Raw genomic sequence first — 12,788 nt, forward strand, 5'->3', positions numbered from 1 at the left:
ATAAAAAGAGGTGTGTGTCTGTTTTCTTCCTTAGCACCTCTGTATAGTGAACCGAAAATCAAGACAGGACCGACGACGGAACACTCGACACAGACATACACCGAGACGGAATGCGAGCGCAGACATCGTCCGGTGGCACGGGCTTCACCATATCGGGAGGCGGAAGCTCCCTCGCCGTCCCTGACGCGATCTTCGAGTCTGCCACCGACTGTTACGTGTGCGACAAGAAGTTCCACGCCTTTCGACGCAAGCACCGCTGCAGGGTACAGTACCGTGAAGACCTGATTAGACTCCGCATTACTCTAACTTTTTGCTTCACTTCCTTCTTTATAAAGGCATGTGGTAATGCGGTTTGTGGCGGCTGCGCGCGTACTCACAAAGTGATGCCTAGGTCCACCATTATGCGCTACAAGAATGAGCCCGTGCGCGTGTGCGACTGTTGTATTCGGGATCAGAATCAGATGATGCTGGAGCGTCGACGCGCGGAAGACGTGGAGCGCGCTAGAGCCCGTCAAGTGGCGGCACTGGAGGAAGAAGAGCGTCTACGTAAGGCAGAACGCACTCAAAGAGAGCGGGACGTGGCGGAAGCGCAGGCTCGACGCGAGATGAGACTGCGAGCGATTGAGGAGAAGCATCTGGGCCCGCGACCGGATCTGAGGACGTTGAAGTCGAGATACTCGAGAAGTCTGGACGACTGTGCACGTGATGCGCCACCTCAGTCGCTTTATTCGAAGGAGCTGAGCTCGTTCATTGAAGACGCCGAGAAGAGATCAGTGGCTTTGGTGGCCAAACCATACGCTGCTGATGACATTTTTGAAGATAAAATGGACTTGGATGGCACCGAGACTGTGGAGACTACAGTGGTGCAGGAAGCGGATGAGTGTGCTATCTGTCTCGATACTATGGACGTCGGGGATGCAATTTACACGACCGCGTGTGGACATAGTTTCCATTGGAGCTGTCTTAAGGAGATCCAGAAGTCGGACTCGAGCAACTACGACAAATGCCCGTCGTGTCGTGCAACGATGTCAGACATGCAGGTCAAGAAACAGTGTGATCACCCTCGAGTGCGACTTGGACACCGGTTCTGCCGCGACTGTGGCGCAGCAGTCACTGAGAGGGAAGCCAAGCCGAGAGCTGACGAGTCCGGGGGCGCTGCAGGAGTGCGGATGTCGACTCCTTCCGGCGGACCAGATCTGAATCAACCGGTTTCGTACCGAGCGAGCTCGCACGGCGCTCTCGTGCGCTGTCCTCAGTGCCACATCCAGATGCGTGTGCTCCCCCACATGTACAACATGTACGCTCTCCTGTACAATTTCTCTCGTCTTGATGTTTGTCTTGATGCTTACACATGGTGTGTGTCTCTTCTTCATTTGCAGGCGGGTCGCATGTCCGTCAGGTCACATGTTCCTGGTTCAAGTTGCTGGACAAGCAGGAAACGGAGGGGGCGGACACGGTGGATACAGCTTTGGATCACACGGTGGACTGGGCGGTTCTCGGGTGCCGTCGCGTGGAATGAGTATGGGTTACCCAGGCTCGCACTACCGCTCCACAAATGCTTATTCGGAGCTGTAGTAACTTAAGAACCAACTACATCAAGGCCAGAATTGTGCGCACAACGTGAAGCGAAAGTAGCTCTCGTTCTGGCGCCAAATCAATCAAAAGGCAATCATCTTCTGGGAACACTTTTATGCTTATTTACTTAGAAACAGTTTGTACGGTGTTCTGCGCGCACATGTGAGAGAGAGGAGGACTCCTGGTGGGCGATAAGTTTTGATAACAAGCGCCGTTATTGTTGGGACTAGGCTGTCAACTTGCTTTCTCACTACAGTACCTGTAATCACTACGACTAGGCCACCACAATCTTCACCACGTGCGACGTCCACACTGTTTGGCCTCGCACGACTCGATCGTTGTTTGAATACAGCCAGTCAGCGTTGGTTCGAGCATTCACAATATGCGTTTGAGGTTTGGTCTTGGGTACAGGGATGTCATCACCTGTGCCTTGGGTAGCCCAGTCCTGATCAACTGTGGCAATGGCCTGAACGTTGTACGTTCCAGCAGCCGCGAATTCGACGCCAGCGGAGAATAATCCCTTGTTGTTGGATTTCACTTTCAGACCCAGATCCTCGTGAAACCATCTCGTGACACCTTTCTGAGCATGCGTAAGGGTGGCATCAGCAGGGTCATCGGACCAAACCTTTAGCTGCGTATTGTCTACCGTGATAGCCCCTGCCACCTCCCATTTAAACGTTGCAGCTTCCGTCACGGTGGTGTTGTGTGGGTGCATTTTCCAGAGCACATACGGCTGCACCAGATCGATGTACAGTAGTGACAAGCGAACGTTGCGAGGAACGTGGCCCACCATCTCTGTCGCTGGCAAGTAGTCGCTCAATGCTTCGTCCGAGAGCGTCGAGCTGTCTCCCCAACTTGTTGAGTTTGGCTGCTTGTTGTCACTTGTCTCGATCAGGACATTAAACGCGCGGTGGGTTGCATTATTGTACCTGGTCTTCTCGGCCGGGTATCCTCCGAAACTTGAAGGGTTGCACTCCTTAATGGGCTTCGGAGTCGTAAACTCGTTCTCCCAAGACGCAGCATACCCCCAGTCTTCCATGCCACCGTCGACAGCATACACGACATCATTCATAGTACCGTCAGGGTAATATTTGCCACTCTCTTCAAACTTACCTCCAAATCGCGACATGATGCGCGATAGCTGCTTCTGACTTTGGTCATCTGGACTCTTCTCACTTTTACCAGGTTCCCCGACATGATTTTTACCGCCCCACTCGTACGTGATACACTCTGTACCAGCGTGGAAAGTGATGCCAAGCTGGAACAAATGGTCGCGCCACAATTCGTTCAATGCACGGGCAGCCGTCGTTACCATGCACTCCTCGTCGTTACCCAAATTGTACGGAAAATCACGATTCGGATCAACATTAAGTTCTCTGCGGACGTTATGGTCGTAGCCGTACGCGTTAGCGGTTGGCACAATCACGACAGTGCGTGTTTTCACGAGATGCTTTAGCCACGGATTGCCATCCGCTCTGCTCGCGTGAGACAGCAAAAGCTCCGCTAGCGCCACGACTACTTGCGGACCCACTCGTTCGTTACCATGTACAGTGCCACTAAAGATTAGTTCTGGTCTTTCTGGATCCGGTAGCGTTGCCTCTTCCGTGATTTTGATCACGTACTGTTCACAAGGCACCGTCTTGTGGTTCCGAGTGCAGTTAACTTCCTTGTACGTGGGCAAGTCGTACTTGTCCTGTACACTAAACACCTCAGCGTAGTCCTGGTATTTCGTCTCGAGCTCCAAGAGATAGTTTACAATCTCGCCGTATGACCGTTCTCCGTAAGTGGTAGTTGTCGCTGGAGCAGAAAGTGGAAGCGAAATGCTCGTGACAGTGGCACCCAGTGCCAGAAGCACCGCTGGCGCCTTCATCTTGATAACCTGAAAAAATCGCAACTGGTGCTTAAAAGTAGGGTCTGCCTAGCGCCAGCTGTGCACAAATTGCACACTCAGATAAGACCGCTCTTTGTATTCGCCCCCATCTCGTCATGTGGATCATCGATCGTCCACCCCGAAGGACGACATCACCAACAACCAGTCGCGACGTGACCACCCGGCTCAGCTCGGATGGATATGGATTCGATGGTCAACCAGCTTCTGTGAACAATTAAGCGTTGTCATTGACAACTTGTCGACTTCCTAATTAGGCGGAGAATCAACTTCATGTTTTGAAAAGCAAACAATATATCCGTATTTTGTCACAACTGTGTCAGAGTGATGGTCCTTCAAGTTGAAGTTGGTCGCTAAAAGCCCGCATTCAGTATCCAAGAAGCGCCACAAAACGCATTCCGCGCTCGGGCACACCGGCAGAAAAATGAAGGTCACGTCCGAAAAAGGCGCCGACGTGAGTGCTGGCTACACAAAGCCGCGCCTTGCGCAGCTGGAGAACATGCTGCAGGAGCTGAGGAGGTGCGAGGAGCGCAAACGACAGCAAGGCGTTGAGAGCGCGTCAGTTGCTGCTAAGCAGAAGCTGTTATACGACCAGCTCCTGCAAAGTACGGCGCAATGCATGGAATGGCAGATATATGGAATCTGATTGTGCTGCTTGGACAGCTAAAGATGAACTTGCTGCCACGCAAGCGAGCAAGGCCAAATTGTGTGAAGAAATCGGGACGCTAAAGCAGACCAAGGATCACCAAGCTAAACAGTTAAGCAAGTATAAGCTCGACTTGCAGGCTGCACGTGAATCCCATGCGGCAATGACGAAGAAGATGGGGGAACTCGAGACGTCAACGTGGACGATCAAGCAGCAGTACATCCGGTGCGTTTTGCATGCACTTTCTTGCCTTGATGAGGAAAATGAAGCTTAACTGTGTGTGTATTGTTTTTACTTAACAGATCGCTCGCTTCACGCATCAAGACGAGTGCTCTGGTTCTTCAGCAGCTGAACGCGAAAAATGGGACCACCTTCAGTGCTCATATTTCCGAAACAAGCAGCGAAAGGGAGCAGGATAAACCCAACAAACGCAAGCGTATCATGGAAGACAACGAGAAGCAACTAGAGGCTGTAGGTGGTGACAAGGTATTGGTAAGGGTATTTGTTTCTTTTTGCACTTCATCTCACTCTTTTATCAGCCAAAGCAAGCAGGAATCCCGGCGAATATCGAGTCTGGATCTCGGCAACAGCAATCACACAATGTAGTAGTTGAACAGGTGACTGCAGCGAAGATCAAGCTCGGTGTCGCCGTGACAGATCACCACGAATCGTTGTCCTCTGATGAAACCCGCGAACAAAACGGCGATCATGCTGAAGCTGAGCGCCAAATTACAGAGCTACAGTCTCAGCTCGCTACTCTCGAGTCGAAATACTCGGCTTTAAAGGGTGCGGTCATTGCGATGGTTGAAAAACGAGGATGACGCCTAATCAGACGTGTGGTTTTCCGTTTAGACAAGTACAAGGCGCTTGAACGCAAGCACGACAAAGCTCTAATCGACAATAAAACGTCTGCGCAAGAAATCGAGGCAAAAAACTCAAAAATCGAGGAGCTCATGCAACTGCTGGAGATTTCACGCTCGAAGCAACAGCCCTCCCCTGATCGCTGCAGTTCTACTACTGATGTAGCCAAGGAAGCAACTGAGGGACGCGTTAAGATGCTAGAGGTATGGATTCTGTGGTCTTTTGAGAAAGTGACCAAAAAGATGATTATGGTGACGACGCCTTGTGTGTGTAGGAAAACGTGGCACAGATGAATGCGTATGCTGATCAGCTTGAGATGGTAATCGGTCAGTGCCCTTCGTGCACGGAAAAACTCCAAAATGGGAGCACACAAGATTCGATCTCCAACAATGCCGAGTAGAGCGCAGAAAAGACGGAAGACGAGCTTATATTTCCCAATAAGTACTTCCCCAGTTCTTAGCTCGCTAGCAAGGGAGCTTGGTTGTGGGCAAGGTTGTAGAACTTGGTACCTTCCTGGTTCAGCTCCGCGAAGGTGCCACTCTCAGCAATGACGCCTTCCTCTAGCAAAATGATACGATTGGCGTGCTTGATGGTGTTTAGCCGGTGCGCAATAATAAACACGGTCCGGTTCTCGGCCGCCGACTGCAGGGCACGACGGATCATGTCCTCACTGCGACCATCAAGAGAGCTCGTGGCCTCGTCGAAAAGTAAAACGTTCGTTTGCTTGTACAGCGCACGGGCGATGGCGATGCGCTGCTTCTGGCCACCAGACAGCTCCACACCCTTTTCACCCACAAACGTGTCGTACTGGTTAGGCAGCTCCATGATGAACTCGTGCGCGTGAGCCTCCTTGGCTGCAGCAATAAGCTGATTTTTGTTGTGCACCTCCGCACCGTACATTATGTTCTCAGCGATAGTAGAAGCGAAAAGAGACGGCTCCTACAAAGACATCAGCAGCAGCAACTCGTCAGCGTCATCGTATAAAGCACACAAGCCAGTTATCTACAGAGAAACAAACCTGGTTGACAACACCGATCTGTTTACGCAGCCACGACGCCTTCAACGTAGCAATATCCACACCGTCCAGAGTCACTGTGCCGCTCGTGGGCTTGATGATCTTCGACATGAGCGACGCAATCGTGGTCTTGCCTGCACCGCTCTTACCAACGATCGCCACCACCTCACCAGGGTTAATCTCCATGTTCAGACGGTCGAGCACCAGGATGTCCGGGCGTGACGGGTACGCAAACGACACGTTGTTGAAGCGTACATGGCCCTTGACACTTGCCAGCGTGTTTTCGCCATCCACAGCAGGCGGCAGCGACAGCAGGTCGAAGAGCGCTTCGGATGACAAACGCGTCTTTTTCATCTCGCTCAAGCAGGACGACACACCGGAGAATCCAAGACCCATGAAGCCGCTGTACAGCGCGAACGACGTGAGCGTGCCGATCGTCAGCTCACCCGAGCCCACCAGTGATCCACCAAAGTAGAGCACGGAGAACAGTGAGCAGTTGATCGACAGCGAAAGGCCACCCATGAACACACCGCGAGCACGTTTAGCACGTTTGGCATTGGCCAGAATGCTCTTGTTGATCTTCTCGAAGTGGTCCAGTTCGTCCTGCTCCGCCGAAAACAGCTTCACCGTGAATATGTTGTTTAGTCTCTCCTCTGCAACTCCCGTCATGTCTGCGACCGAGTTCTGATGCTGTTTGGATAGACGACTCGAGAGCTTGCTAAAAAGCATGGCTCCCGTGCCCACGAGTGGTAAGATGGTCAACGACACCAACGTAAGCTTGGGCGAAATAGTCAGCAGCATGCACGACGCACCCACAGCCGAATTGAGTGATCTATAGCCATTAGACAAAACGTCCACCACTGCATTGGCCGTCTGCTGGCAGTCTCCGCTTAGTCTGGTCACTAATTCGCCAACCTTGCGGTTATTGTAGAACCCCAGTTCCTGTGATAGAAGAACTTTGTACAATCTGCGCCTTAGCTTGGCAGCGATGCGCTCAGCCACCATTCCGAGTGAGTAGGTGCGCAGGAACGATCCTACGGAGCCGGTGAAGAAGGTGGCGAGTACCACTACCACAAAACCTTTGCGGCTGAGGCCACCGGGCGCGGGTTTCCCCGAAGCAACGTCAATAGCTTTGCCCATGATGCGTGGGAACACCAAATTCATACCCGAGGCAATGGTCATGCCCGTGACACCTACAGCCAGCGGCAGCTTCTCCTCCTTGGTGAGGTTCAGAATCCAGCCGATGTTAGACGTCTTCTTGGGATTCTTGGACTTGGACACATCGTCCTTGTCACCCTTGGACACAGGTGCCACTGCAGCGCTGACTCCGCCGTCGTATGGCGCGCTCAGCTTCTGCATCAGGAAGGACCTGGGCGGCAACATGGCCACCGACTCCAAGCTTGATGCAAAGTGTGCGAGTGCGCGAATCAGAGTGCGGTCCACAAGCTCGTCGCGTGTCTCGGTGCATTTCGAAGCGATTATTTCAATACAAAACCTATCATATATCACACTATGAATTGTGATAAAATCGAGCTAAGCTGATCACCACAGACACGAGCGTGTCGAGGAGATAACATTTGTCGACGTAGGGTTGCTCGCTGTGCGTCCGTGCATCATGCAGCGAGGGCTTCTCCGACTATCACGCGCGGCGCTAAATAATCACCAACATGTACCCACTGCTATTCGTACGATTTCTTCGACGCCAGTGTTGTTGTACGCTGCGGGGGCGGAGCGCAAGTCTCCTGCGCGCAAGCATGGCCGAGCAAACTCGGGTCTACGCAAGCCCAACTCTGGACCGGGCCGACGTCGTCCGTCGCGCACCCAAGTGATCGACGACATAGGCGCGCTAGTGCATGAAGCTAAGCGCCAAGGCCCGCGCTTCCAGCCCAGCATGGACTATCTGCGTCGCGCCAGTGCTGTACTGCAGCTCTGCAAGGGTCGGGAGCAATGTACAGCCGCTATTCCACTGTGCCATATCGTAGAGAAGGCTCAGAACACGCACAGCAAGGCTGAGATGGAATGTGTCCGGATCTACCAAAAGGCGGGCCGAAACCAGGAGGTTGTGGCTTTAGCTGAGAAGCTCATGAGTCAGGACGTGTTTTTACTGAACCCGGCGCTCGCCAGCGCCATCCAGGCTTGCGCAGCCGTGGGAGACATGGACAAGGGGTTCCATTTCTTTGACGTAGCCGTGAAGCGCGGCTCCATCCCGAACTTAAGTGTGTACTCGGCGTTGCTCGCAGTTGCAGGAGCGACTGGGGACCCCAAGCGTGTGCAGACTGTACTGACCCAGATGCAAGATGCGGGAGTTGAGATGAACGATATTACGTTCCACAATCTGATGAGCGCTTATGCTCGTGGAGGACACGTGACGGAAGCGCTGGCGCTGTTCGACAAGATGCAGAAGCAGGGAATTCCCGCCGATGAACACACGTACGCTATCTTGATGGATGCCCATGCAGAGAGTGGAGACTTTGAAGGTGCCAATGCTCTAATGGAAGAATTGAAGAAGGCATCAATCGGGCCGAACCTGGTGCACTACAACGTGTTGCTCAAGGCTTGTGGGAAGGTGAGAAACTTGACCTCCGCTTTCCAGCTCTATGAAGAGATGAAGGAGCGTAAGATCCAACCAGATCTGGTGACGTTTATTACCATGATGCACGCGGTGTATCATGGCGAGCTCGGAGCAGTTGACCAGAAGAAAGTGAAGGCAGCCCTCGTGGGAATGGGTGTGATGGGCGCTGCGTTTATCCCGTTCATCAACTATGAAGAGTACATGATGACCACGCTCTTCTGTGGTAGTCTCGTGGGTTCCATGGGTCTGGCTGCGTACATGAACCCGGACGGCGTTATCCGTGCCCTTTATCCCAATACTGACGAGCCCCGTGACGACACCATCATTGAGGCTTTCTTCAGGCGACTACGCGAAGAAGATCACAGCGGCAGATCCATGTATCTGTGGCGTGAAATGCTCAAGTTTAATGTGCCTGCGGACCCGCGCGTGTATGACGTACTGGTGCGCACGTGTGTGCGTAAGCGTCACCCTGAGTTGGCATACGAAGCGGTGTTCGAGGAGAAGCTGCCTCTTACTGACAAGGAAGGCTCGTTCGTGCTCAATCTCCCCACAACGCTGAGTCTGTTGCATTCGCTATTGGCCCAGAAGCGTTTTAACATGGCGGATACTCTCTACGACGCTGCTCGAGGCCACGGTGTGTTTGACAAGGTATTCTCCGAGAAGGGGGACGTGTATGTGTACGATATGCGTTCGTTCCTGAACGAGCAGGTGCGCAGCTACGCCATCATCAAGTTATTGGATGAGCTGCGCACAAAGGTGGACTCGTCGAAGGGGCAGTTTGTTGCACCGAACGTGCAGTTTCTGGTTCAACACGGGTATGAGCTGCTTGATCGTCTTGATGCTGACAACACCAGTCTACGCACGTTGTTCTCGATGGATGACATGGCACGGATCGGAGCTTCAGGAGATAACTCTACGTCTGCAAACTACATGTACTACTTCCGACTGGCTATCCCCACGGAGCGACTGCAGAAGTACTTCGAGACCACACCAGCAAACGCAGGCAAAGAGCGACGACTTTAGGGGCGCTGCGAGATCAGTAGCAGGTGCTGAGGGAGATAGCGCGTAGATGGCTTGTTCTTGAAATTTCGGTTTTAACAGCGCGATTCCAACATCTCCACGCCCTTCGGCTTTCAAACACTACCGGTAGCTTGTGATGATGGTAGGTTGGTTTTGTAGCGTTGGGGTCTTTTGTTTTTTTGTCGGAGTGTTTCTTGTATTAATACCTTCCCGCATGACAAGCAAAAGCATAATGGCTCTGTTCAATGCCCACTGGAATGAACGTTGGATGTGTTCATACCTGCAATTGGAACGCGGATAGCTCGGTTAGGCAACGCTCAGGATCTTATCTGCTTGAAGAAATATCCCAACACACATATTTTCTTCCTTGCACTCTCCATCCGCCGACCTCCATGTCTGGTCAAGCGGTGAAGCAATTGCAGACGGAGAGACGTAGGTCTACCATATCCTTTTACTTGACATCGATCCATGCTGTTCAGTCTATCATTGTCCATGTGTCTGGGACTGCTCTTATCTTTTCTTACAACGGCTTGATAATACCGAAACGGTAGCATTCCGTTTTGCTCAAGGCACTGCGACTGAGCGACGTGCGACGAATGCTTTGCTTTCACCGTCTCGGAGATCCACCTTTGCCCACGCAATTTCGGGGGTTGCCGCGCCCAGAACACCATTTCCGCTTTTGCTGAATTGAGCTGAGCATGGCACCCAAAATATCATCGGTGCTCGGTTTCCACGAGCGCGAACAACTGCACAAGAACCCGTCGATTCTGGCCTATACGGGTGACGTAGGTCGAAATTACCTGGATCTGGGCAACAACGACCAAGAAGGCGAGCAAAACATGACAGACCAACCACGTCGCCGAAATTCCACCCCGGACAAGAAGGCGGCGACGACTAAGTCACGCCTCACATCGCTGTCGTCTAGCCTCAATAGCGCTCGGACCGCTGTAGCTGCGCGCGCCAAGAAGCTTCACGTACGCGAGTCTACTCTCCAGGCTATCGGTCAGCTGCGCAAGACGATGGCTAAGGGTCACACTTCTCGAACGCAGCATTCACCGTCGAGTACCGACTCAACTCCGACTGAGAGTGAGTCCAATCAGTGTGATAACGATCTCGGAAACCAGGTTGCAGTCGAGCACGCCGGCTACGAATGTATGTACGCTGAGATCAATCTGGGAAACGATATGGAGTTCACATCGAGGAGCTCGGCGGGGGCCAAGAGCAAGCTGTCGAAGCTTCTGCCATCACGACCGTGGATTAAGAGCTCCAAGCAAACGCGGAGGTTCAGCGATGTTCTGAGCTAGATTCGCTATCATGATAGGTACCTGCGTAAAGGAAACACAATGTACGTTTACTTCAAGTTGAAGTTACAGAGTGATGGTCATCCAGAAGAGTGTTGACAAATAACCGAAGTCACTTCATGACTTCGGTACTGAAGTTCAGCGCCCCCTGCTATGATCCACTGATCTTATTTATCTGAGTCATCTTCTGACGCCAAGGATATTGAAAGCTGCAGCTCAGATTCGGACTGAAACCGAATCTGAGCCAATAAGCCCTCGAGCAGTCACTTGCGACCCCAGTCACGAATTGTCAGTCTGACATATTTCTCGACCCCCATGAGCGGAATCAAAGCGGAGGCTCTAATGAACCAGGTAGCACCGCGAGAACGCGCGTGGTCCGGCGGGCTCAGCACTGAAGCCAGCAGTTCGTCTGAAGTATCGGAACTCCTTCTGGTGAAGGATCGGCAGACGGCGCGCTCTGGATACGGAAGTACGACCCTAGAAGTGCCTCTGAGAGTCGATGATGAGGTGGTGGTCAGCGACCAGATCTTGGTGTCCGCCATCGCCAACCTCAGCACAGCAGTACGTTGCATCATGTGTGTTGCACTGGAAATAATAATTCATTGACTTTGGATGTCGGTTGCTGCAGTACAATTTAGCAGTGATCAACTACGCGCTTATGATGTTGCAAAGGTCGTACCCCAACTCGAGCCCAGAACTACGATCCACCGTGGACTCATGCTCGCTAGTGGGTGCCATTGTAGGACAGCTCACATTCGGTTATGTGGGGGCTGTCATGGGACGTAGGAAGGGGATGATCTTCACGCTGTTACTCTCCATTCTAGGCGCCGCATCGAGTGCGCTGCTACCGTGGGGGGCAGATTCAGTATATCACATACTGGCGGCCTGTCGGTTTGTGCTCGGTGTCGGAGTCGGAGGCGTTTACCCGTTATCAGCAGCATCAGCTGTGGAGTCGACGCACAGTCACGATGAACTCAAGAAGAGCAGGATTGTAGCAGCAGTATTTAGCTTCCAGGGCATTGGACAACTGCTTGCGCCGCTCATGGCCTACATCATGTTGACAATGAAGGCGCAGCGCACCATCGGATGGAGAGTATTGCTACTGGTCGGTGCATTTCCTGGACTATTCGTGCTACGACGAGCATTCCAAGTCAAGGAGGACTTGCCGCCGTCTCCGATCACGCCACCAATTGAGCTGAAAAGATTGGATTCAGAGGTGTCTTGCCACTCGAAGCTGTGGGATCAATTGCGAGATAGCAGATCGCTGCAGCGGAAGCTGTTCGGTGCTTGTGCGAGCTGGTTCCTATTCGATATCACCTTCTATGGGAACGTCATCTTCACGCCTATAATTCTACAGGACACGTACGGATTGGACAAACATCATTTCGCTGACGTCGCACTGTGCTCGCTGGTTGTGGCAGCTATCGCCCTACCCGGTAACCTGCTAACTGTGTGCATAGTCGGCAAGATCAGCTTCAAGACGATTCAGATCATGGGCTTCGTAGTGATGGCGCTGCTCTTCGTGGTACTGGGATCGCTCTACGAGCAACTTTTAGACTACAGAGGACTGCTACTTGGCATGTATGCACTTACGTTTTTCTTCTCGAATTTTGGACCGAACGTCGGGACTTTTTGTCTTCCCGCCGAGATTTTCGCGGAAGACGTGCGCGTTGAGCTCAATGGGATCGCTGCTGCAGCGGGGAAGGTCGGTGCTGCAATCGGAGCGGCTTCTTTTGGTATTATTGAAGCTCGATTTGGTGTATCTTATCTTCTGGCACTGAGTGCGACGGTCTCTCTGCTGGGAGCCCTCGTAACTTACAAGTTCATCCCCACCAAGCACTACACCGGGTCATAGACTACTAGTGTTACGTAACCATGCAACTATATATCCACTTCCATTCCATGTTTGC

At 52.5% G+C, this 12,788-nt stretch overlaps 7 protein-coding genes across 7 annotated transcripts; 5 read left to right on the plus strand and 2 right to left on the minus strand.

The window, feature by feature from the left end:
* Nucleotides 1–45: 45 nt before the first annotated feature.
* On the plus strand, nt 46–1,673 carry PITG_06849 (uncharacterized protein; the record flags this gene model as incomplete). Its single annotated transcript, XM_002904786.1, has 3 exons — nt 46–263; nt 336–1,297; nt 1,380–1,673. 3 exons carry the CDS (start codon nt 111–113, stop codon nt 1,573–1,575), a joined length of 1,311 nt encoding a protein of 436 aa, XP_002904832.1.
* Nucleotides 1,674–1,849: 176 nt separating this feature from the next.
* PITG_06850 (uncharacterized protein) lies at nt 1,850–3,120 on the minus strand (the record flags this gene model as incomplete). The annotated part of the gene is made up of 3 exons (XM_002904787.1): nt 1,850–2,041; nt 2,114–3,053; nt 3,095–3,120. 3 exons carry the CDS (start codon nt 3,118–3,120, stop codon nt 1,850–1,852), a joined length of 1,158 nt encoding a protein of 385 aa, XP_002904833.1.
* A 749-nt stretch (nt 3,121–3,869) lies between these two features.
* PITG_06851 (uncharacterized protein) lies at nt 3,870–4,930 on the plus strand (the record flags this gene model as incomplete). Its single annotated transcript, XM_002904788.1, has 4 exons — nt 3,870–4,068; nt 4,127–4,334; nt 4,412–4,601; nt 4,649–4,930. The coding sequence occupies 4 exons, from the start codon at nt 3,888–3,890 to the stop codon at nt 4,928–4,930; spliced, it is 861 nt and encodes a 286-aa protein (XP_002904834.1).
* Nucleotides 4,931–5,426: 496 nt separating this feature from the next.
* PITG_06852 (ATP-binding Cassette (ABC) Superfamily) lies at nt 5,427–7,344 on the minus strand (the record flags this gene model as incomplete). The annotated part of the gene is made up of 2 exons (XM_002904789.1): nt 5,427–5,909; nt 5,989–7,344. 2 exons carry the CDS (start codon nt 7,342–7,344, stop codon nt 5,427–5,429), a joined length of 1,839 nt encoding a protein of 612 aa, XP_002904835.1.
* A 256-nt stretch (nt 7,345–7,600) lies between these two features.
* On the plus strand, nt 7,601–9,580 carry PITG_06853 (uncharacterized protein; the record flags this gene model as incomplete). The annotated part of the gene is made up of 2 exons (XM_002904790.1): nt 7,601–7,690; nt 7,769–9,580. 2 exons carry the CDS (start codon nt 7,601–7,603, stop codon nt 9,578–9,580), a joined length of 1,902 nt encoding a protein of 633 aa, XP_002904836.1.
* A 681-nt stretch (nt 9,581–10,261) lies between these two features.
* PITG_06854 (uncharacterized protein) lies at nt 10,262–10,881 on the plus strand (the record flags this gene model as incomplete). The annotated part of the gene is made up of 1 exon (XM_002904791.1): nt 10,262–10,881. The coding sequence occupies one exon, from the start codon at nt 10,276–10,278 to the stop codon at nt 10,879–10,881; it is 606 nt and encodes a 201-aa protein (XP_002904837.1).
* A 312-nt stretch (nt 10,882–11,193) lies between these two features.
* PITG_06855 (inorganic phosphate transporter, putative) lies at nt 11,194–12,733 on the plus strand (the record flags this gene model as incomplete). Its single annotated transcript, XM_002904792.1, has 2 exons — nt 11,194–11,439; nt 11,507–12,733. 2 exons carry the CDS (start codon nt 11,194–11,196, stop codon nt 12,731–12,733), a joined length of 1,473 nt encoding a protein of 490 aa, XP_002904838.1.
* Nucleotides 12,734–12,788: the final 55 nt, after the last annotated feature.

The sequence above is a fragment of the Phytophthora infestans genome, genomic scaffold, assembly GCF_000142945.1.
Source record: "Phytophthora infestans T30-4 supercont1.10 genomic scaffold, whole genome shotgun sequence".
Classification (NCBI taxonomy): Eukaryota; Oomycota; class Peronosporomycetes; order Peronosporales; family Peronosporaceae; genus Phytophthora; species Phytophthora infestans.